Source organism: Tachypleus tridentatus, chromosome 6, assembly GCF_004210375.1.
Source record: "Tachypleus tridentatus isolate NWPU-2018 chromosome 6, ASM421037v1, whole genome shotgun sequence".
Lineage (NCBI taxonomy): Eukaryota > Metazoa > Arthropoda > Merostomata > Xiphosura > Limulidae > Tachypleus > Tachypleus tridentatus.
In genome coordinates this window covers 139,850,116-139,875,021 of record NC_134830.1, presented here as the reverse complement: position 1 = coordinate 139,875,021, position 24,906 = coordinate 139,850,116, and the positions used below count along the sequence as shown (strand labels likewise).

At 32.8% G+C, this 24,906-nt stretch overlaps 1 protein-coding gene across 2 annotated transcripts; it reads left to right on the top strand.

The window, feature by feature from the left end:
* Positions 1 to 23: 23 nt before the first annotated feature.
* Positions 24 to 14,913, top strand: LOC143253830 (palmitoyltransferase ZDHHC8-like). Of its 2 annotated transcripts, none has more exons than XM_076508252.1 (9): positions 24 to 111; positions 1,462 to 1,696; positions 4,505 to 4,626; positions 5,536 to 5,693; positions 7,266 to 7,438; positions 7,885 to 7,987; positions 10,581 to 10,672; positions 11,806 to 11,944; positions 12,714 to 14,913. In XM_076508252.1, the coding sequence occupies exons 2-9, from the start codon at positions 1,599 to 1,601 to the stop codon at positions 13,812 to 13,814; spliced, it is 1,986 nt and encodes a 661-aa protein (XP_076364367.1). In that variant the 5' UTR covers positions 24 to 111; positions 1,462 to 1,598; the 3' UTR covers positions 13,815 to 14,913. The 2 variants fall into 2 exon arrangements, with proteins under 2 accessions (XP_076364367.1, XP_076364366.1); XM_076508251.1 differs by having other exon boundaries at positions 60 to 174.
* The last annotated feature ends 9,993 nt before the right edge of the window (positions 14,914 to 24,906 follow it).

The following is a 24,906-nucleotide window of genomic DNA, read 5'->3' as shown; positions in this document are numbered from 1 at the left end:
TGTTTCACAGATTTACATCTTTTGCAATTCATACAACATTTACACTGACGAATGTGGTTAAACAACACAACCCTGTTAGGCTTATGTCAAGTGACACTTGACAGCGAAAAGGTACGACTAATTTTGTACAGGGCTTTTTCATATACCGATTGATCGTGAATGGAATCACGTTAGGTAAATTCGTATTTTGATGTCGTGTAGTGCATTGATAGATTTGAGTTCGAGAAGTACATTTAATTGGTTAGACTGTTTTGATTTTAAAATTTTGAACTTCTGACCCCAGTCTTCATTGAAAAGTGAAATTTAAACTTAATAGTAAATAAGTAAATACTAGTAATTGTAACATTACAAACAGTGCTATAATACTTATTTAAAATGAGCGTAATATAAGGTTACTTCGTATTACTACTATTATCGTAATACTTATTAACAATGACTGTGAAATTTCTACTTTCTTCATGACGAGAAACCCCCTTGAAATAAAAATGTACCTAAGAATGGATGGTATGGGTATTAATACTTTTACTATTAGAGCAGACAACGTTTCGACCTTCCTAGAGAACACGTTGTTTTCTGCTTTAATAGTAAAAGTGTTATACTCATACCAGCCGTTCTGAAGTACAAATTTTTATATTGTATTTGTTTTAAGTTTTGGTACTTGATGAATATCACTACTGCTAGTTGTAACCAATCATGTTTTTATTAAATTTTAAAAATGGTATTATGGCTGATTTTACTTGCCAATCGGCCTGGTACGAGATGAGGGTAATGGTAAACAATAATGGTGTATCTGAACATTTAACACTGAATTATTCCTGTCATTGGTAAAAACTGACAGCTTCTCTGTCAGAAAACGAAATTTTCTGTAGGTTGTGATAATCTCCATGCAAATACCATAAACTGTGAATAAAGCCAATTCATGTATTAATATTTTTATAAACTATAAAGTAGGGTGAGATTAACCAAACTAGTTTTCTTAGATCCACTTCGTTTCACACTTAAATTGTTAGAACATTATGCTATACTGACTTAGCTCATCTGAGCAGGAATTAATATGAAACTTTTGTATAAAGTTGCAAGGTGAATTGTTTTTTTTTTTTTTTGTAATTATATTTTTTGAATTTAAAACTTGCTGTAAAGAAATATATTTGATTATTTCCATGTAATGTGACCAACTTATCTATAATGTTCATTCACCAGTTGAGTAAACAAATGTTTCATAAGTATTTATATTGGCTTTTAATTGATAAAAAAGTTTCTCTAATGTTGTGTGTAATCAGATATTTGTTATTGGAAATTGAATTAACTGTACTTTTAACCTTTGACTTGGACTTTAGAATTTAGGATTGTAGTTCATTACTCTGATGACTTTTATGCCATGAGAAAGAATATAAACTGATTAAAATTCTGTAATTTATTAAACTTTTGTTGCTTATGAGTCTTTTTATGTATTATTTTCAGTATAATTAGTCAAGAGACGCTGTCTTACAGATTCAGCTTTATGATATTAAATCAGCATATGAGACATAACTGGTCATCTGCCAGAATATCTTATCAGTCTGATATTGGTAACAACAGTTGTCAGAAACCAAAGAAAAATGGGGAAGTGTTGTGGAAAAGCAAATACCAAATTTATCCCAGCAGCATGTGCTTGGATTCTCTTGTTATCAACAACAACCTTATTTTTTGCTTTCCCGTAAGTACTTATCTTTGCCTGCAAGTTTAACATGCAATATATATTTCAATCTTACTGATGGTTGGCTGGGTTTTTTGTAGTTGTTAAATACCCCATTAACTTGCAGAAATTGAAAAAACAAGGTTATTATAACCTGTTAATAATTACTGATGCTGTGTATAAACTGAGTTTGATATCTTTCTCAAATATAATTAATGTGTAGAAGTTTATAATATATTCTTTGTTTATTGGATTGTGTGACAATTTTGTACTGTGTAAGCACCTCTCTCAATTATTATTTTTTTGTCCTCCCTCTTGTGAATAATATACACATGACTTTACTAGTAAAACTTCAAACATAAGATATATATATATATAATACAGAAAACTGGCATTAACTTTAGGAAGTTTCTGAATAATGTTTTCAAAATAAATCATGTTTGGAAATTCTTTGTTCTTAAGGAAAGTGTTTAATAAAAGGAATTTTTTTTTAAATGCCTTTTATTTACACCAACTGTTTCTTGACTTTTGTCATATTTCATAACTTAGGTAATACATGTTCATTTGGAAATTAACATGCACCTACAAACCTTGTTTTAAAATTAGGTTGCTGTAACGACCGACATAGTTTTAAACATGATGTACAGTTTATGTAATGTAGAGAATACTGTTCAGTAGTGCCTGAAGACCGACATAGTTTTAAACATGATGTACAGTTTATGTAATGTAGAGAATACTGTTCAGTAGTGCCTGAAGACCGACATAGTTTTAAACATGATGTACAGTTTATGTAATGTAGAGAATACTGTTCAGTAGTGCCTGAAGACCGACATAGTTTTAAACATGATGTACAGTTTATGTAATGTAGAGAATACTGTTCAGTAGTGCCTGAAGACCGACATAGTTTTAAACATGATGTACAGTTTATGTAATGTAGAGAATACTGCTCACTAGTGCCTGAAGACCGACATAGTTTTAAACATGATGTACAGTTTATGTAATGTAGAGAATACTGTTTAGTAGTGCCTGAAGACCGACATAGTTTTAAACATGATGTACAGTTTATGTAATGTAGAGAATACTGTTCAGTAGTGCCTGAAGACCGACATAGTTTTAAACATGATGTACAGTTTATGTAATGTAGAGAATACTGTTCAGTAGTGCCTGAAGACCGACATAGTTTTAAACATGATGTACAGTTTATGTAATGTAGAGAATACTGTTCAGTAGTGCCTGAAGACCGACATAGTTTTAAACATGATGTACAGTTTATGTAATGTAGAGAATACTGTTCAGTAGTGCCTGAAGACCGACATAGTTTTAAACATGATGTACAGTTTATGTAATGTAGAGAATACTGTTCAGTAGTGCCTGAAGACCGACATAGTTTTAAACATGATGTACAGTTTATGTAATGTAGAGAATACTGTTCAGTAGTGCCTGAAGACCATAGACATAGTTTTAAACAGTAGTGCCTGAAGACCGACATGAAACATGATGTACAGTTTATGTAATGTAGAGAATACTGTTTAGTAGTGCCTGAAGACCGACATAGTTTTAAACATGATGTACAGTTTATGTAATGTAGAGAATACTGTTCAGTAGTGCCTGAAGATTAAGTTAATTGATGCCATCACTTTCATTGAATGTGTTTAAACCAACTGTCATGAAAATATTCAGTTAGTGTGTTCAGTTATTACTGTTCTTGATAGTTCTAGCTGTCCACTAATCAAAATTATTATTCATTCAGTGTTGCAACTATCAAAAATTACAATTAATTTTAAGAAAAAAATCAACTAGTCAAAATTAGTGTTTGCTATTGTTACTATTTTGTTTTTTTAATTATCTAATAATTGAAATACTGTCATTGTGTGGATTTGTTGTGAAGTACAATACTAAACAATAAGATATCTGTCTCTGTTTACTGAAAGTGCAAAAAACTGATTTCTAGCACCCAGCTTTACGGATCAAAACAAATAATTTTTATTTTTACTTTTAAAAAGTCCACAAAGTGTGTTTCTTAATAGATCTTCAACCATGAGACACCTACTTTACTGTTGGAAGTATCCCAGTAGCTCTTCTCTGGAAACTTTCTAATAATTTAATATATGTTTATATTCACGGTGTTTGTTCATTTTTCTCCTGTTTGAGAAGCTGTGCTTTTTTGCAAAGCTCAACATTCACTGAATGAAATGAGGGTAGAACATACATAAATAATAATGCCAAATTATTTCACAAACAGAATATCCTACACTATATTGTTACAAATTAATCACTGTCATTCACATTTCAAAATGTGGCGTAACTTAGACAGTAAAAATGTATATTTACCATATGTTATTAGTTGAGTGACTCTTGGAATAAATGACTGAAATGTTCAATAATTAATTTTTACAGTTGGTGATATAAGTAACTCAAAGTGAAACCAGGAGTGCAACCAATAAACATTTTATAGTCCATGAAATAATTTAAATTCATAAATTAACTTAAACTTTTCCCTTCACTGGAGACGGGTACTTTTGCTTATTATTTTACAGTTATTTGTTGACCAGTCACAATAGAACTATATCTCTATACAAAAGTAAATAACTTGTAATCAAATGGTTTGAATAGTGAGGCCTAAATATGAATTAAAGTAATAGTTTGTACATTCTTTAAGTTGAAGGTTTGATCTAGTGACAAAAATGCTGTCACATATATTACTGTCAATAATTAATATTAAAAGGAAATCACAGTGTGTTAAAATTATGTATATATAGTTGTTTTAATTTATAAAACAATACTTAATTATAAAGTTACAAGTTTTTAATGACATTTTGTGTCTTACAGCTGTCTTTATGTGGCTTCTGAGTATTATATAGCCATACCTATTGTTCAAGGTGTCATCACATTGTTTGTCTTGGCTAATTTTTCCTTGGCTACTTTTATGGACCCTGGGATCATTCCTAAAGGTATATTTTTAATAATACTAGCATGTGTATTTAGATGACTACTGGTATACTGTGTATCAACCCTGTCAGGAGACTGACTCTACTGATATATTGTGTATCTTGCCTGTCAGTAGACATCACAAATACCTAATTTTAACCAGTGCTGTATTCAACATACCACATGACTCAATAGAATCTTTATTTAGGTGTGTTAATTTGATATTTACTTTCAAATTAAGAAATTAACTTATATATAATATTAAAGTTTAAATTATAATCTACAATTTGATACCAAACTTATTGACAACAATCATAAAATAGTAGTTCAATAAAACTTTGAATGCAAGTCAACAAATGTGATGACATGGCCTTTGTCTCTTGACCTGTCCTGAAAGGGTTATCCTTAGAATTACCAGTTGGATCCATTGGTCTTTTAAACACATTTATCTAAACTTTTGATTAGTAAGTTGATAATGGATTTAAGACTTTGTTACTTAAATTGTCCCAGAGATAATGCCATCACTAACTACTACTGGACTTTGTGTATTTGTAAGAAAATGAATGACTTCACTGAGTACTTATGGCCAGTTCTTTGCACTTAGGATCAAAAGAGGTAAAAATTCTCTTTTATGGTGTAATATCGGAACTCCATTGTAACAAAAAGTACACAAACACTTCAGTCATTTGAGGGTTAAATAACCATTTAATAAAGTTCTCCCCAAATTAAGATGTCTTACTAGTGCAATCCTTAAATGGTATTCTTTAAATATCAAGTGTAGGATATTGTATATTTTGTTGTGGTTATTTATAACATGAGCTGTTTCATCATGTCTGTGTCATCTCTATTTTTGTTATATTTGTAACATGTTTGGTTAGTGACGTTCAGTGTTAATGATGTATTATCTATGAAATGTCTGTTTTGTGTCCCAGCAAGCCCAGAGCCAGACAAGTCGGAGGACTTCCGACAACCGCTGTACAAGAACGTGGAAATAAACAAAGTAACGGTGCGGATGAAATGGTGCATGTCATGTCATTTTTATCGACCACCAAGGTGTTCCCATTGTAGTGTCTGTAACAGTTGTATAGAGGTGAGGGTGGATTTTGTAAAACATATAACCTTTTATTTGATTGACTCTGTTATTTTAATGATTCTAACCATTGTTAATTATGAACAGAAACAAATGAATATTACCTTGTACTTCTCGTGAGAAAATGTAGAAACATGGTGTTGTTCATATTACAATACTATGTTTTGGTGTAAACTGCAATTATTTGTTTGATTTATGCATATTGGTAAAAAAATTATAAATAACAAGAATATTAGAAATTCACAGTTTCTGTAACATTGTAGCTAAAAGTAAGTAACACTATTGTGAACTTGTAACGTTGTAGCTAAACGTAAGCGACACTATTGTGAACTTCTAACGTTATAGCTAAACGTAAGCGACACTATTGTGAACTTGTAACGTTGTAGCTAAACGTGAGCGACACTATTGTGAACTTGTAACGTTGTAGCTAAACGTATTGTGAACTTGTAACGCTTGTAGCTAAACGTAGCGACACTATTGTGAACTTGTAACGCTGTAGCTATTATTGTGAACTTGTAACGCTGTAGCTAAACGTATTGTGAACTTACGCTACTATTGTGAACTTGTAACGCTAGTAGCTAAACGTAGTGAACTTGTAGCGCTTGTAGCTAAACGTAGTTTACACTATTGTGAACTTGTAACGCTGTAGCTAAACGTAGTTTACACTATTGTGAACTTGTAACGCTGTAGCTAAACGTAGTTTACACTATTGTGAACTTGTAACGCTAGCTAACGTAGTTTACACTATTGTGAACTTGTAACGTTGTAGCTAAACGTAAGCGACACTATTGTGAACTTGTAACGTTGTAGCTAAACGTAAGCGACACTATTGTGAACTTGTAACGTTGTAGCTAAACGTAAGCGACACTATTGTGAACTTGTACGCTTGTAGCGTAGCGACACTATTGTGAACTTGTAACGTTGTAGCTAAACGTAAGCGACACTATTGTGAACTTGTAACGTTGTAGCTAAACGTAAGCGGCACTATTGTGAACTTGTAACGTTGTAGCTAAACGTAAGCGGCACTATTGTGAACTTGTAACGTTGTAGCTAAACATAAGCGACACTATTGTGAACTAATTGGTTAATGAGGATTCTGTCTTCAGCAAAAAAAAAAGTCGTTGAAGTAAGAGTTTGTGTCTTGGGTTTTCATAGATTTTTCTGAACTAATTATTGAACTGTATTTCAGAATGGCTGATATGGGTATTAACACTTTTACTATTAGAGCAGAGAACATCATTTCTACCTTCTTAGAAAACATGTTCTGTAGTTTAATAGTAAGTGTTAATACCCATATCAGCCGTTCTAAGGTACATTTTTTTCAAATGAGTTTCTCGTCATTAAGTAATTATTGAACTGTTTTATCATAATTAATCCCTATATTTAAAGCTAAGTCTTAATACTATAACCTGCTTTTCATTTTTTTGTTGTTTATAAAGAAATATTTTCAATTATCCCTTCCAGTTGTTCTGCTATGTAGCTACTAAAATAATAAAAGCTGTTCTTGAGAAAATAGAATTATGTGTTTTTGTGCAGAAATGTGTTACCAGTGATGTTTACATTTTCTTACAGAGTTTTGACCATCACTGTCCATGGGTCAACAACTGTATAGGGAAGAGAAATTATCGCTATTTCTTCCTCTTTCTCATCTTTCTTAGCATTCACATTATTGGCATCTTGTCCACGTGTATAGTTTTCATTTTAGATCACAGGGGACGGTTGAATGAGCCTGCAGCCATTGTCACGTATCCTTTGTGTGATGTTCATTGAAGTTGTGGCTTAACAAAAACTAAACTTAAATAACTGTGAAGACAGTATAATTTGTTGGAATTGATAGATTTGAAGGCCAGGTTAATAGAGACCATGTTGCTTGTCAAACTGTATTCTCTAGATCAAAATGGCCTTGGTAACTAGGTTGATCTTGACCAAATGTCATCTAAGGCATGACAACATAACCTTGGACATTAGGAATGTATGCATTGCTTTTAACTTTTTTATGATAATCAATGTACCTATGACTGAGAGATAAATGATTAACTATTTGAAAAAAATCTATTTAACACAAAATTTGTCTTGGTGTTCTCTAGGAAGTAATTATAGATACCTATCTATTTTATTTAATACAACTTTTAAACCTTTTATCATCAAAACAAGTCAAGATATTTTACATTTGCCTTAATTAATTCTCAAGATTTGTAGTTATTGGTGTAATTTTCCTTGTGTTTATCCCAATTTTGGGTCTCACGGGATTTCATCTGGTTCTTGTTTCCAGAGGAAGAACTACAAATGAGCAGGCAATATTTTTATCCAACAGTCAACAGCTGTTGTATATTTTATAATGTTTCATTACTTGGTTAAACTTTTAACTACCATATCAGGAATATTAGACATCTTGACAGTAGCATTTCACTATAAGCAGTTAAAGTGAAAACTTGGAAATTCTTTTAGACTAGGCAGTTTTAAACTGGATAAGTTTCAGGTTTAACCATTCTGTGACAGGCTTGGTATAGTATACACGAATTAAATATTAATACTATAATTTTTTTTATGTAGAATGTGTACCTTCACAAAAAATCAAGCCTCTTGTACACACAAAATAAGATTTGTTTGTGAAAATATATCAAGGCTGTTTCATTATTAGCCTGAGTTTGCAGTGATTTTATGTTATGATTAAAAAAAACTTCATCACAAAAAAATCTCTATTATTTATGTAATCTCCAAAACCTCCTAAATAAATGTTGAATTTTTGTTATCAGTAACACTTCTATTCTATTTCTATCCTGACTGTGCGGGGTCTGTAAATTTGTCCAATCTCACAAAAAAAAATTAGAAATAAATGTTTTTTCATGTTATAATGACAACATATTACAACACCAGCATACAAATGTCTACTCTAAATAGCTGAAATCTCATAGCATTATACATTTGTTTATTATTATATTAATATTTTGGTGGTGCCTGGCAAACACTACAAAAGTTGCATTTTTGAAGCACATATATTCATGTTACCATAGCCAAGAATATGAAATTAAGCTTTAAATAGTGACTGGTCTTGGCTCTGTTTTAGTGTATAACACAGTTAAGTTTCAGTTATAATACATATAGATTATCACTATTTACAGTGTGCTATTTTTAAAGTTATTTTTCTTGAAACATGGAACGGTATATCTTCTAGTTACAAACGTTGTACTCAGTTTCTGCTTGCTATAGGTTGCTAAGCCTGTCAAGTTTTACACTGGAGGATATAAAACATAATAATGTGTTTTTAGGTTTTATGTACATACAGGGTGGCCCATAAGTACGTATCCATCCATATGTTATCGTGTTATATTCAATTGCACATGTATTGTAAAGTTATTTCTTTTTTTTCAGAGAAATATGGCTGATGTAAGCCCATTTACACTTGAGCGTATTGTGACAAGTACATGAGTTCATGAGCAGAGAGAATGAGGGACAGCACACAGATACACTGGATACATAAGATATATGGATGGGTAGGGACTTACAGGCCACCCTGTAGTTAAATAACCAAAGTTTCAAATTATTACATATGTACCATAGAACTACAGTCCACTGTAGTTTATCAGACTTGGTAAATAAGTTGTTTTTGGGTCTAATAAAATTTTGAACTGACCAAAGACTTAATTTACTAGCTTCAAATATGAGATTTAAAGAATACGTTTGTCATAATATTTTAAAATGGTTGAGAATATCATAAGAGGGACATTCTGAGCTTCTGATTGGTTGTTCACATGACATAGAAATATATGTACGTAAGGAAGTGTTTCCAAAAATGTAAAGGGGTGAACAGAATTACTGTGTGTGTTTTGGAACATGAGCGATATCTCAACATGTAGTGAAAACAAGAGGTTCTTGTGTTACATTCTAGCTTGTCATTATTTGGTGATTTGAGTTCCTAATTCATATAAAACTATAGACTTACTATTTTGACATCACAAACACCTAATTTGAACCAATGCTGCATTCAACATATGTGACACACTAACATCTATATTTAGGTCTTTTTTTAAATTAAGAAATTTACTCATACTAAATTTTGAATTGTAATCTACAATTTTATTCAAAACTTATTTACATAGTCATAAAATAGTAGTTCAATAAAACTTTGAATGCAAGTGAACAAATGTTATGACATGTTCTTTGACCCCATTATCTGTCACAGTAGGGTTAACAAAATATGAATTTTTATTCTTAGCATAAAAATAGCCTTTTGCTCAGGCTGGTTCAATGAAAACTTCATAAAGTCTCAGGCAAATCTTTAGTAACAATACTTTTTAAAAATTTAGATTATTATGTATAGAACAAACTTTTAATGTTTAATAAAAGCTTGGCAGACTTTATGAGCATACACTAAGTAAATTTAATGTTCTAGTAAACTCTTTTAGGGTTAACAAGGTTAATTAGGCTTAACATAAACTCATTATTACTAATGGAGTGGTGATAGTTTCTGTGGCTTATCTTTATGTACAAATTGACTTTTTGTTAAAATTGTCTATGAAGAATTATTTAAAGAGCTTGAAATTATAGTTTCAGTAACAAGTTACAATCATCATTTTTGTTTATCTGGTTAACTTCAGTTTACAGAAATGTATATAATATTCTGAGAATCTCGCTTAATTGTAGATCAGAGATCAACTGCAAATACTTCAGAATCGATGTTTGATCTCTTATGAAGTGCAACATTACAAACAACAAGTTAGATATTTTCCAGTTATAGATTTATTCTCAGTATCGTTTCTGAAAAACTTGAATTGCAATTCTGTGTAAGTGTGAAACTAACAAATATATTTATATTTTTTGTTTACCTTTTAGTTTTTCTCTGTGTTAGTGTAGCATGAGTACAATTAGTGTTTGAAACTGTTTTAGGTAACAGGAAAATTTCGAGGAGGTTATAACCCCTTTTCCAGAGGTGGGTGGAACAATATTTGTTTCATGTTGCTTGGACCTCAGTATCCCAGGTGAGTAAATTTGTTAACTTTTCCTGAATCTAGTGGTGATTGGTTTTTGTTTTACGCTGTTTATATGTGTTTTGACTTGAGACAATTTTATTTCTCAATTACTAAATTGTCAACTTCTAATACCATAACATAAACCTCTAAAATGTGCAAAATTCTTTATTTTCAGTTTTATTCCTTGATTTTTATTCAAAATAGCCTAAAACCTGTCAAACAGAAAATGGTTGTATAAACCAGTTGATATCCTGTATAACACAACTATGCAGAAAATGGTTGTTTAAACCAGTTTATATCTTGTACCCTGTACCAGACAAGTATGCACACAATGGTTGTCTGAATCCGTTTGTATCATGTATTCTGTGCAAGACAGCAATGGAGAAAAAAGGTGTTTACATCAGTTTATATCTTGTATTCTGCATAAGATAACTGCAGAAAATGGCTGTCTAAACCCTAAACCAGTTTATATCTTGTATTCTGCATGAGACAGTTACAGGGAAAATGGTTGTTTAAACCAGTTTATATTTTGTATTCTATATAAGATGGTTGTGGAGAAATGATTGTTTAAACCAGCTTGTATACTGTTTTCTGTATAAGATCTACAGAAAATGTAATGTTGAACAAGGTCATGTCTTGTATTCTATACATAAACCATTAATGTGAATCTGATTTTTTCTTGCATTCTGTATAATATGTGTTTCTACACAAAATGTTAGCTTGGACAAGATTACTTCTTTGGTAAATTCTTTGTAATCTGTTAATTATTGTTAGTTATTAAATTGTTACTGTTTGTCTTTTATTATGGGTTAGAGTTGAAGAGGATAAACATCTTTTTATTATGGGTTAGAGTTGAAGAGGATAAACATCTTTTTATTATGGGTTAGAGTTGAAGAGGATAAACATCTTTTTATTATGGGTTAGAGTTGAAGAGGATAAACATCTTTTTATTATGGGTTGGAGTTGAAGAGGATAAATGTTTTCAAACCAAGAAGCTTTTAAATTATGTTAGTTTCTATAACAAATCATTTTCTCACTATAAGTTAATTTTTTTTAACATTATGAAAAATTGACAATTATTTATTGGAATGAAAATTAGTTTTTAATATTTTCCCATATGAAAGTGAATTAACTCTTTTTAGGTTCCAAAATTCCAGCACCAAAGCTGTGTCTGTGCCACCTAGGTCAGTATCAGGAGTTGTGTCTGAAAATCAGGTGAAAACTTATGTTGGAAACAAAACATCTGCTCCAAGGCATTCAAAAACCCATACATACAACAGAGTAAGTGTGTTAGTCATTAAGTTTGCTGAACATGATACACTATTTCTAGTTTCGTGATTTAAAACCAAGTTTAGAAGTGAAAGAAGGCCACGTTTTTTCTAGATGTATTTTAAATTATAATGAGTGAACAAATAATTTTTTTCTTCCAACTCCTGTGTGTTTTCACATCTGTCTTTAATTTAGGAGAAATGTGTGTTTTTTTTAATGAGGTTTAAATGTTATTTATATTGATGTATTTAAGTGAAGTTAAAAGTAACAAGAACACTGATTCTCTTTTGGTTGTTTTCAAATTAACAGTATATTTTTAACTTGTTTTATCATTTTTATTTGTGTTGCTAGTTTTGCTGCAGTCTCCTGAAAATACACATCTGTGTTCAACAATGTAATGTTCTTATTTCTAAATAGGTAAAATGGCTAATGAGGAATAAACTTGAAAGTAATAACATTTGTTTGCTATAAGTACAGTTAATATTTTGAAGGCTTTTCAAGTTAAAGTCATCACAAAGGGATTTTCAGGCATTCAGTTAAGTCGTGTCTTTTAATATCTTGAGGTTATCCCTTTTTTCTGTTGCTGTTTTTGTTAAACCTGTTCTTATCATGACACAAATGAATATAAACCATTTTTTGAACATTACAGAATAATACTTTTAATTGTTTATATCTAGCTTTAATAATATTTGTAAAATATTATTTTAATCAGTTTAAATACCCTCATAAACAAATAATATGAGTGCTCTCTTTGAGACTTAAGAGTATGTTTATTGTTTAGATGTGTCCAGGAACTGCTGATGCATCAGATATGGATGTCACAATGGATTCCTTTGATAATTCTCAGAGTAAATCCCAGGATTGTGACCCATCTCCACCTTTGCCACATCAAGGGTCCAAGACTAATTTCTTTCTTCCAGAGACAAAAGAAATAACCAGGACGCCATCTTTGGTATTCACTTACCAGAACCAGCAATATTCTGCCAGACCTGTTTATACTTCTGGAAGACCGCCTACTCCACAAACTTTGAGAACAGTGGAAGTTTTTGAGAACCATGGGACCATTAATACTACAGCAATCCCAAAACAGCAATATTCTGCCAAACCTATTTACACTTCTGGAAGGCCAGTAGAAGTTTTTGAAAATCCTGGGACCCTTAACTCCACAGCAGTGTGGTCTGGTATAAAGTGCTCACCTGTATCAAGTCCAACAAATAGTTCAATCCAAAGAGCCAGTCCTGGTTCTCCACCAGAAAGTAAACATCACCATACTCAGTCAGTTTACTATGGTATAGCAGGAAGTCGTAAAGGTTTAAAGAACATTAGTCCCAGTTGCAGGTTAGCTGTAGAAAAAGAGTCCAATCATGCTACCACTGAAGAGGCTAATGGAAACTGTCACCACTGTGGGAATAATGGTGGTGGTAGTGGTCAGGTTATCACTAACCTGCACAATGTCTCAGAGTCCACTGTTTTTGTGCCTATGTGGAAAAGTAGTGTGCAATATGGAGGACATACATCTATGTACCACTCGTCTGGGGAGCCAAAGACTTCTGTTTCTTATAATTCAGATTGGCCCATATCTAATGGCTACCCTGGAGTATTCAGTCAGTGCCACTATGTTAGTGTAGCTAATCCATCTCTGTCAAGACAGTCAGAACTGGGAACTTCTGATGTTACCCATTCACACGTTCGTAGACCTATGTCATTTGTGAAAGCCTTAGAAATGTCCGAGTATGAAGGGGGTAAGGGAACAGGCATTTCTAAGTCAGAGTTGAGACACCAGACCCCTCTAGCTTCTACTGGTAGTCACCATAACCTTCACCACAGTGTTCATGATGAACAAAAGAACCGGTATGAGATGAGCTATGAAATATCAGTTTGACAGTAAAAATCTGACGAGAGTTTAGAATATGATAAACAAAGTTCTACTAGTAAACCACCAATATTGATCTGTATAAATAAATTCTACCTGATAGGAGGATGTAACTCTACAGGCTAGGTTTGGTTTACTTTCTCTAATGCTTATTTATAATAATAGTTTTTATTTTATTGGGGTCACATGTGGCCTTTACATTAGTTAACCACCAGCCTTGTGACTGTGTACTGGGTTTTGTTGTCTGAAGTTGACTACCCATAACTTGATGTATCTGTCATTGTATATTTGATAAAATTCACAAATGTGGATTCTGTAATTGTGAGTTGATAAAACACATGATATGTGTGTATGTTAGGTGTTAAATGATTCTTTAAAGTGTTTGATTTTATAAACATCCTGTAAAATGTGACTGATATTATTACTAATACCAAGCAAAACTGAATTTATTACTGCTTTGCCAGCCATCTTAACTAAGTGTATAAGTTAATGGTCCATCTAAAGCCTTGTGTACTTTTATTTATCCATCTGATATCAAGTCTACTCTTAAATATCTACTTGATGTTCTCTTTATGTATACTTATTTAGCTAATGTCCTCTGTATATTTAGTTAGCCATTTAATATCATCTGTACATTTACTAATCCAACTGAAGTTGTGGCTTACCTTTACTCATCCAACTGAGGTCGTGCTTGCATTTACTAATCCAAGTTTAATAGATTATGACAAAGTTTTAAATTCTGATAAACTTGATTTCTCATTTTTATTTTTTGTAAACCTACAGTTTAAAGAAATGATACTGTTTTAAAAATAGTTACCTTTGTGTTTCCAGCTATCCTTATCATTGTATGTTTGTATGTTATACAAACAGACCTAAATATAGGAATAGCTGTTAACTCTAACCAATAAGATGTAAAATCATTCTATAAGTAAATATGCATCATTCCTTTCACCTCATTCATATAACCAAATAACCTCACCAACAGTACGTGTTACCTATGTATGTGTTGGATATAAATTTATATACATGTATTATTCATAAATTATGATTTTTGGCTGTTTAATAATGTGTAAAGTCCTTCATAAATATATATTAATGTTTGATCTTATTGTAGTGTTGTGTGATTTACTAATCAACTGAGGATCAAATTTCAAGTTAAGAACGTATGGAACACAAGGGAGGGAACATCTTTGCTGGGCCAACCTTAAAAAAATTATCTCCCTTTTATTGACTCTGAACTGTTGGGTGTAGGTCAGTGGTTAGGTATAAAAACTATTTAACAACACCGAAGACAATATCAGCTTGTGAATTAGATTTGAAAGCGTTTAAAAGATGATTTTAGAGGATGGGCTTAATCAACTGTTGAATTCAATACCAATCTTCTAGTGACACATAGTCAGTGTTAATAATAAAGGTATATATACAGGATGGTTTCAGATTATTGTCCTAATATGAAACTTCATTTACAGGGGTGAAGCAAATATTAAAGAAAAGAAACCAAAAGTTGGAATAAAGCTTTTGTTCAGTATGTATCTGTGAACATTATAAAGTTATGATGTATTCTGTTATTCTCTTTGTTTGATGACTACTGACAAACAGATTGATTCCAGGTCTCTTCAGTTTAATATCAAGAATGCTACATTTTTATCCTGTGCCTAACATTTTATCTATTTAATGATTTTGTTCAAATCTCTGGCAATAAAGATTACATCGTCATTTTGTAGATGGAGCGAATCGCTGAAGTTTTTGTTTGAAGAAATTACAGCGTTTATTACTTATTTTTACCAATAGATGGCATTAATACATGAATATATTTCTATTAGTTGATGATAGGTGGAACTTAAGTAGAGTACTATTTCATTCATATTTGTAAATATACGTGACATGCATGTAACTAATTCTTCTATTTGGAAGCCCTACGTTGTTTTGAATGCTTAAATAACTGGTCGAGATAATATTTAGGAATGCTTACAAGTCAATCAATAGCACTCACAAAAACCAGTAACAGTAAAAACTTGTTGCTGCTACTAAACGATACAGACAGATTGCTAATTGTCAAATTTATAAGCACTCTTCAGTTAATTGAGTAATATTTAGTATTCTTGGTTTCATAACAATACATATATTATCTGAAGTATAAGTTCTGTGAACTTGTACTATTTTTGGATATTTTATGATTAATCTTTCATGTGTGTATTGTTCTTTGTGATAGATATATTTTACATGAAAATTAAATATTATATAGTAAAGCTACAATGTGTGTTTTGAGAACTATAGGAGAAACATAAGTAGCTGCGACAAGATCAGAAAATAAAATAAAAGTCATGTGAGAGAGAAGTTTGATCCAAGAAAAGTTAAAAACGTGAAATTAACCACTGAGAATGAATGACCTTACAGTTGATTGATGTATTAGAGTGAAATCAAGTTTGAAATAGATAAACAGAATAATTTGTCTCGTCAAAGGTTCTAAATTAATTGAACTCGCCTGTGTGAACTTTGTCAAAAGACAGGCGACTGTTGGAAATAAAGGATACAACTACAGTAACTCACTACAACGTAATTGAATTGTACATGGATACTATTGCGATAAAAGTAGTTCGGCTTGTCAACTGTATTCTGAAACAATTGGATCGGCCTAAGAAGACTTGACAAAAGGAAGAGAATTTTTTAGTGTTTGAGATCCAACTATTATCTGTAAAAATATTTGTAAGTACGTTTAATTTGTTTCGAATACATGTAATATTTTAAAAACAAGTGGAGTGCGTGTTATTCGTTTTTTTTTTTTAATTTATCATCAAGTTATGGACACCTACTGTAGAAGAATCCGTAGGTAAATACAGAGTTATTTACAATACTTCATATACTACTAAAAACATACGTTACCGACATTTGGCTAGCCACAGGCAGGATTATACAGTGGTAAATGGTAATAAACCAAAAGATAAATGACAGAAATAAGTAGTCCTATATATACACAACTGTAGTAGTAGTGCAAATAATATGAATATTACAATCACGCTGTATAATCATGTCAACTTTTGATAAAATGGATATAAAGAACCGAGCATCTCGGGTTAAAAGACAATGAACTACGAGAGTTTATTAGACAAGATTTACAAGAATTAGAGAGAATAGCAGAAACAAAACAAAGGTGGAAAGACTGAAAGAGACAAGAAATAATAGGTTGTCCAGAAATTAAAAAAAGTATAAGCAAGTGTTGTAAAACATGCTTTAATCAAAGTAAGCACCATTTGCTTCACACTTTTGCCAATGTGTAACGATGCTGTTTATGCTCCTGCTGTAGGAGTCAGAGTTATTATGGTCAATGAACTCCCTGAAAGCTTTTTCTGTAGCTACCTGGTTTTGAAAGTGTTTATTGTTCAAAAGGTTGTCAAAGTGCTTGAAAAAATTAAAATATGTAGGGAGAAGGTCTGGGAAATAAGGTGGACCGGCAAAACCTCTATTCCCAGTTCGTTTAATATTTGAAGCATCTTCCTCGAAAGGTCTCATAACGCCTATTTTGTTGATCTTCAGTCAGCTCATGCTGAACCCACTTATCCAACTTTTTCGTCTTTCCAATTGCACTTAGATGGTTGGCAATGCTTGTGCCTCGCTTTTCTGCAAGCTCATGTACTGTTGTGCAATGGTTTGTCTCAACTGCTTCCATTGATGTATTTTCATCTAAGGATGGCTTCCTTCCATGACCTTTGTGATCTTCAAGACTTTCATCTCCATGTTGAAACCTTTGGAACTGACACTGAACTGTACATCCAGTAACAGATCCATGGCTGAATGCCTGGTTGACTTTCCGTGTAATTTCAGTAGCTTCTTTCCAAATTTCAAGATTTAGAGGAAAATCAGACGAAAGACCTTGTCTACGTTGCCTTGGAGTTGCAAAATTTACTCTTAAAACAGCATAAAATTTAGACACTGTGTAAACGACAAACGTTGAATTCAACCAACCAACAATAAGTTACTCAATATTCAGCTTCTAAATGTCATCGTGAGAATTCTAACATTTATTTCTGGACAACCTAATAGAATAAGAGCACAAATTCAGATTGCAAAACTCACTCAACCAAAGAAAGAAGACCCAAGAATGACAACAGAGTTAGGGCCAGTCAATCCAAGCTACCCAAATTTATTGAACAGAAAAATAACATGGATGCTTTCCTTGAAAGATTTGCCCAAAGTTAAGACTAGGACAGAGGTAACTGGGCATTTTGTCTCTGCCCACATCTCACAGGAAAAAAATGACAAGTATATGCATACATTGCATCAAAAAATGGTACGGACTATGCATGACAAGTTAAAAAGTTTCTTTGCTTAAACAGTATTAACTTTCTGAAGGTTTTTCTTTGTGTTTTATAAAATGAGACACATTGCAAAGGATAGTTATTTACAAAGTTTTCAGATTCACTAAAAGAAGGAAGTTCCAATTCCATGATTGACCAATACATGACTAATGGTCAGCTCAAATTAGCAAATGGATCAACAGTGCCAGTGGTGATTGAAGAGAGGGACAAACATTGAGGGGGATATTAAATTATAACATGCCGATGAGTAAAGGTTTTGCAAGACACTGGAGGCAGTAGTGCAACAGTGATAACTATTCTAGTATTTGAGGGTCAGATGGCAGGCGGGATATGCCTGTGTGTGTGTGTGCGCTAATTGATGAACAGCAAAAATAAAAGTGGATATTTCATATTACGTGGTAGACCTTGAGGTAGTGTGTAACATGGAATCATTACACAAATTGGTAATAGAAAATATACCAGGTAGTAAAAATTTTAAGAAATACAGAAGAATGATCTTTCACTACAGAAACTTTGGAACTCTGCTTGAAAAGAAGTCAAGCAAAGACAAAGAGGAAAAAGATTTACAAAACAGATGACGACAATTGAGTCTCCCGTGGGAAGTGACAGATTTACAATGCTAAAATCAGGAGTTCGTTTACCCTCGATGGACTCAGCAGATAGTCTGATGTGACTTTGCTATAAGAATACACGAACAAACACCATGATGGAATATTGAACTAAACCCATCAAAGCAGTTTCACTGAGTAAGTTAAACCCAAAGACTGTCAGAAGCACTTGTATAACAAAAAGGCCAAATGTCGATGTTTCAAGGTTGGGCAGAAGGTTTTATCTCTGCTACCTGCAGCCAACAATAAACTTTCCCAGTAGTATAATGGACATTTCACAGTATAGAAAGTGGTCCACAGAATGTATTATAAAGTGAAAACAATGGGAAAAACTGCGCCAGTCTTTTGAAGAGGTACTTTGAGAGAGAAGAAAACCTTATGGGTGCAGCTACTGATGAACATGGCAGGCGTAGCTCTCATAGAAATGGAAACTGAAGACGATTACTTCTGTAAAGAATATAAAGACCTGCTAGATCTAAGAACACTAGGTGGAAATGGCATATACGACTACGTGAACATATGTAAAGAACTGACTAATATGAAAAAGAAAGAGAAACAATATTTGTGTGTTAATTTACAGATAGATTGGTAAATACAGACCCCAGACAACATGAGATCAAAGTGAAGCCTTATTGGAAGTCATGTGTGAGAAGAGACCGACAAAATAACTGCAAATGTAGATTATATGAGAAGACTCGGTATATGAACTGAAAACAGTTTTTGTATATAGTGAAAAAATGTAGATATTTCTCTTGAAGAGGGCTTATTGTCAAATATAAAAGACTGTTTAGGTGATACTATTAATTTATTTTGTGTTTGTAACTCATTGACATCGAGGCTATGGATTTTTCTAGAAGGCTTAAGTGATAGACGTATAAATAGCTGCAGCCGGACGAGTGGAAAGAGAGTAAAAGTAAAGTCTCGTGAAAGAGAACTTCAGTTAGAGAAAAGTTAAAAAACGTAAAGTTAACCATCGTGGAAGTGAATGACCAAGCAGTTGATGCGTTAAAGTGAGATTAACAGTTTTGAGAGAGATGAGAAGAATAAATTGTCTTGTTAAAGGCTGTTTTCAACTAATTGAACTCACCTGTGTGGACTCTGGCAAAATACAGATAATTATTGGACGCTCAGAATACGACTGCGATAACTCGCGCGACAACGGAAGTAAATTATACATGAATGACATTGCCATAAAAGTTGTTCACCTTCTCAACTGATTTCTAAAACAATTGAATTAGTATAAATGGTCTTTTGACAAGAAGAAAAGTGTAGTGTTTAAGATACAACTGTGGTTCCCATCGTGTAAAGAGAACTTTATATATATTTTATTTGTTTTGAATATATATTATTTTCAAAACAAGTGGAGTGAGTGCTGCTCCTTTATTGTCGAATTTATCGCCAACAAGTTACAGATAATTTAGAAGAATCATTAGTTCAACACACACATATATTTACTTTACTATATATACGTACTACTGAGTTTCTTACTAATCTACGCGTTAATAAAACATAAATACAGTAAACATTCTGTGAACCGTGAAACAAACGAGCCATCTGTATTAGATAAACTATATAAATTCAGTTTATAAAAGCTGAAACTTTAGTACATTTAAGTTCTTGCATTGGTTTCTGTGGGGAGTTCAATAGTGACAGCATTTAAAAAATAGTTTCAAAAATTGTGAAAAAAAGATAGAAAATATAAAACTATAAACACGTGTAAAACATTTGAATATAAATAGCTGGTTCCATAACGTTTAAAAAAATCAAAATTTTAGTTATAATTTGTTATACGTCACGTTTTTACGATATTTTTGCATCTTGAAAATGAATTGGAAAGTACCTGGTCCTTGGCCAAAAGCGTTTTCGTCTGATTTCAACTCGCTGTGTTAAGCCTAACATGTGACAGGGACTTTATACTTCTTGCCTTATAGCGAAAGATTTGTTTGTTTGAAAAAGCTACACAATGGGCTGTGTGCGCTCTCCCACCACGGGTGTTGATAATCTGTTTCCAGCATTGTAAGTCCACAAACACTCCATTGTACCATTGAGGGACAATTCTCAAAAGAATAATCCGGGAGACAGAGGACACAATCACAGTATCCCTCATTTAAAAGTTCTATGTAGTAAATAAGTAATAGTTTTTAGGAAAAGCTCTGCTGATCTCATAAAACTAGTTACGTTGGAAATATGTCGAAAGTCAGAGGTTGTAATTTCACATCATTATTATTATGTAAACTGGTTGTTATTGGTTGGTTGTTTTTAAATTTCGCGAAAAGTTACACAAGGGCTATCTGTGCTAGCCGTACCTAAATTAGCAGTGTAAGACTAGAAGGAAGACAGCTAGTCATTGCCACCCACCGCCAAATCTTAGGCTACTTTTTTACCAACGAATATTGGGATTGACCGTCACTATATCGCTCCCACGGTTGAAAGGGCGAGCATGTTTTGTGCGACGGGGATTTAAACCCGCGACCCTCAGATTACGAATCGAACACCTTAATCCACCTGGCCATGCCTATTATTATGTAAATAAAACTACTACTTGTAATAATGCAATGAAATAAATGCAGAATAATGAAAGCACTTATAAAGTATTTTTATAATGTATTTTAACCGCAACATTGCGGATCATTGAATAGTTTGGATTTGGTTATTTTCAAATGCAAATCTTTAGTTCATATCTCCTTCATTTATTGACTGATGTGAGATATAATTACAGTTTTGGACTCAAAAGGCCAAACCCTTTTGATTGATGGATTTGGCCACGCAATAAGTTTTGTAGATTATTTTAATCCTGCTTAGAAGAATTTAAAGTGACGAAGTTCGAAGTTTTTGAGGATTCCCCTTGTTTCAATATTCTTTATACTGCGTAATAAAAGCCAACATCAATCCAAACTGTTTGTTAGGTTGAATTACGTAACTTTGTACAAAGTATCAGTGAATATAACCATGTGTTTTGTAACATAAATATAATATTGTAAGCTCCAATAAAACGAAAGAATTGCAAAATTTCCTTTTGTTTTAGCCATGCTTCCAATACGTGAGGTTATAAATTTGATTTTTTTTAATATCGCGCAAAGCCATTCAAGGGCTATCTGCGCTAGCCGTACTTAATTTAGCAGTGTAAGACTAAAGGGAAGGCAGCTAGTTATCACCACCCACCGCCAACTCTTGGGCTACTCTTTTAGCAACGAATAGTGGGATTGACCCTTACATTATAATGCCCCATAGCTGAAAGGGCGAGCATGTTTGGTGTGACGGGGATTCGATCCCGAAACCCTCAGATTACAAGTCGAGTGTCTTAATCATTTGGCCATGCCCGGGCCGAGGTGATAAAACAACATCTCTTAAAAATGAGGTTCTGAATGTTAATTATTATATTTTATTTATCATACATAATATGATGGGGGAATATTTGAAAAGAAAGAGTAAATGTCTCAACTTTAATTTAAACAAATGTCTTTAGAACATTGAAGAAAACAACCATGGTGGAGGTGAATAGCGTCAAGGTAAAGGGATAAGAAATGGTCAGAATACAAGAAGGAAGAAGTAATACAATAGCATAAGTATAGTTGAAAACTAGTCTCAACAAAGAGACAGGTGAAACTGGTTGGTTATATAAAGATGAATGGTAAAAGAAATAAGGAACATGGCAAAAACAAAACAAAACACAAAAATATATCGTGTTCTCAATCACTATTCACAAATCGAGATTTGATTAATATTAATATTTACTCTGAAAAATTTTATGAAAGGCTATAACAATGAAAAAATTAGCATTTTTAGACCTTGTATGTTATAGTGGATGATATTTTTTCCTTGGGTATTTTGTCGTTGCACAATTACAGGAATCTGTAAAATTATTGCATAGTTTACACAAATTTTATATAAACATCAAACAGTCTCTATGTTCAAGTCTAAATGAAAGTTTATAAGGTGATATATAACAAATATTTAGAAAAATATGAACGAAGCTTCCGTTGCTACATCAGATGTTAAAGGTGAATTCTCAACAAATTTAATAATTGCCTTAGAAACTGTACTTTGGTTAGATATAATTCCTGTGTGGTTGCCATATTTTTAAACACTTTAGTTTTTGAGTAAAAAATGAAACAAAATATGCGGGTCCTCGAACTCAAGTTCCTCTCAGTCGTTCGGCTGTTTCCTTGACATTTTACAACTATGACGTAATAGTTGCCAAACACGCTTCGTTGGGCGTCGACCATTGTGTTCCTTTCAGTGCTGGTGTTTTATGTAAATCTATCGGTGCTTTTTCGGATTACATACTTTGTGAGACTATTTTTGTCTTGATATTGGTACCTTATTTTTGTTTTATGATAACATGGTTTACTGCGTTTCTTATGGTTGTGAAAACGGTTTGGCATTGGGCAAAAGCTTCTTTTCGTTTCCGTGCAAGTAGAAGGAACCAGCAAGGTGGCGACAGTGGGTGCGGATGGTCAATAGGAAGAATTGGACTCCTTCACACCATGCACAACTTTGTGAAGATCACTTTGAACGCTCATGTTTTGTGTCGGTTCCCACTGTTTTGAATTCCGTGGGTTTTAAGCCAGACAGGTTGAGACTGAAAAACCATCGGCAGGAGACAGGATCGTCCCCACCATCTTTTTTCGTGTAGAGCTAAGGACTGATCTCAGCCTGCAGCGTACAGATTCCACCCTTCTAAAGCTACCACGAAAAGAATAAACTTAAAGATATGTGTGCAGTATAAAGCGATAAACAATAATTAGTATAATATAAGAATTTAAAAAGTACAAGTTTTTGAAGAATGTAACTACACAAACATTTCACATTCATGAGCATGTTTTGCATTTGTGGCACCTGAAAGTCGGTGAAACCTTGATTTTCTAGTCTAGACAGTGGACAAATCTATCCCAAATAAAGTATATTCCAAGTTTAAAAGCTGGTAGATCATTTTGTAGATGTTTTAGTATCATTTTTAAATGTGGAAAAGATTAAAAAATTCCATGTTCCAAATTTAATATTTCAAGATAAATTGAAATAAGACTATGTCTTGAACATGTTGAAGTAATCAACTATATTTTATGTATTTTAAAAAAATTGTAGACTTGTAAAAAATCGAATATAAACTCCATAACATTTTTTCATAACTCATCATAATTAAATTAATCTTAACACAGTACTTTAACATTGTCATATTAAATGTAAATCTCATAAACCTCATAAAGCATGTTGTTTTAATATATAATCTTATTTCTTCAGCTTTTATAGGAAAGTGCTGCTGATGACACAGTGCCTACTTCTGTAGAGGAAGTTGTGATTCAGCCCACCCCTGATGATGACTGCCAAGACTTAAGAGCTGACTCATTTCAGAGTGTGTCTGTTCAGACTCTTGTATGATGCTTCCAAGACATCAATATTCAGGCAATTTCCATCAAAGCCTTGAGTCTGGGTAATGCACTCTTCATCTTTTAATCGGTTTGACACCTTGTCGTATGAGCGACAACAAACGCACTCTCTCCTGGTTAGCATCTACTCGCATAAACCACACCTACACCTTGCACAAACATAAGGAATATGTCATATAAATTATATATTTATGGTAAATATTAAATTAAATATTCAGACTGCTACATCTAGTTTGATTTTATAGACAAAATTATGACATATAATTGAAATTCATTTTGTTACGAGTTATAAATACCCGGTACAATGATTGTGGTAGGGCCGAGTATTAGTTACTATAGTCGGCAAAGTATAAACAAATAAAACCCAGTCTGTGATACCAATAATTTATAAACACCAGACATGTTTCGAGATGCTTAAAATTGCACGTGAAATAATACAGATTATATTTGTTGTCATGACTTAGGCTTACCATTTTTCCACTGGAGGTATGACCGACTCGCAACCTGCCTGGGCGCTATCAGTATCACTCACAGTTTCGCTACCCTCGCTCGTGGAACTGTCCTCATCACTAGAACTTGTAAGATCTGTGTCAAAAGTAACTGTTCTATGTTCGTTCAAAGTAGGTTCGAATTGATATGGCGCTACTCGACACTGTTCAGAATACAAAGTCAAAACAGACTCAGCCTCTGTTTCTCCGTATGCAGTGACCATGTGTATTTACGTTCAACGCGCTGGCGTTGGCGGTTTGTTTGGCAACTATTACGTCACAGTACTTTTCCTAGCGGCAAA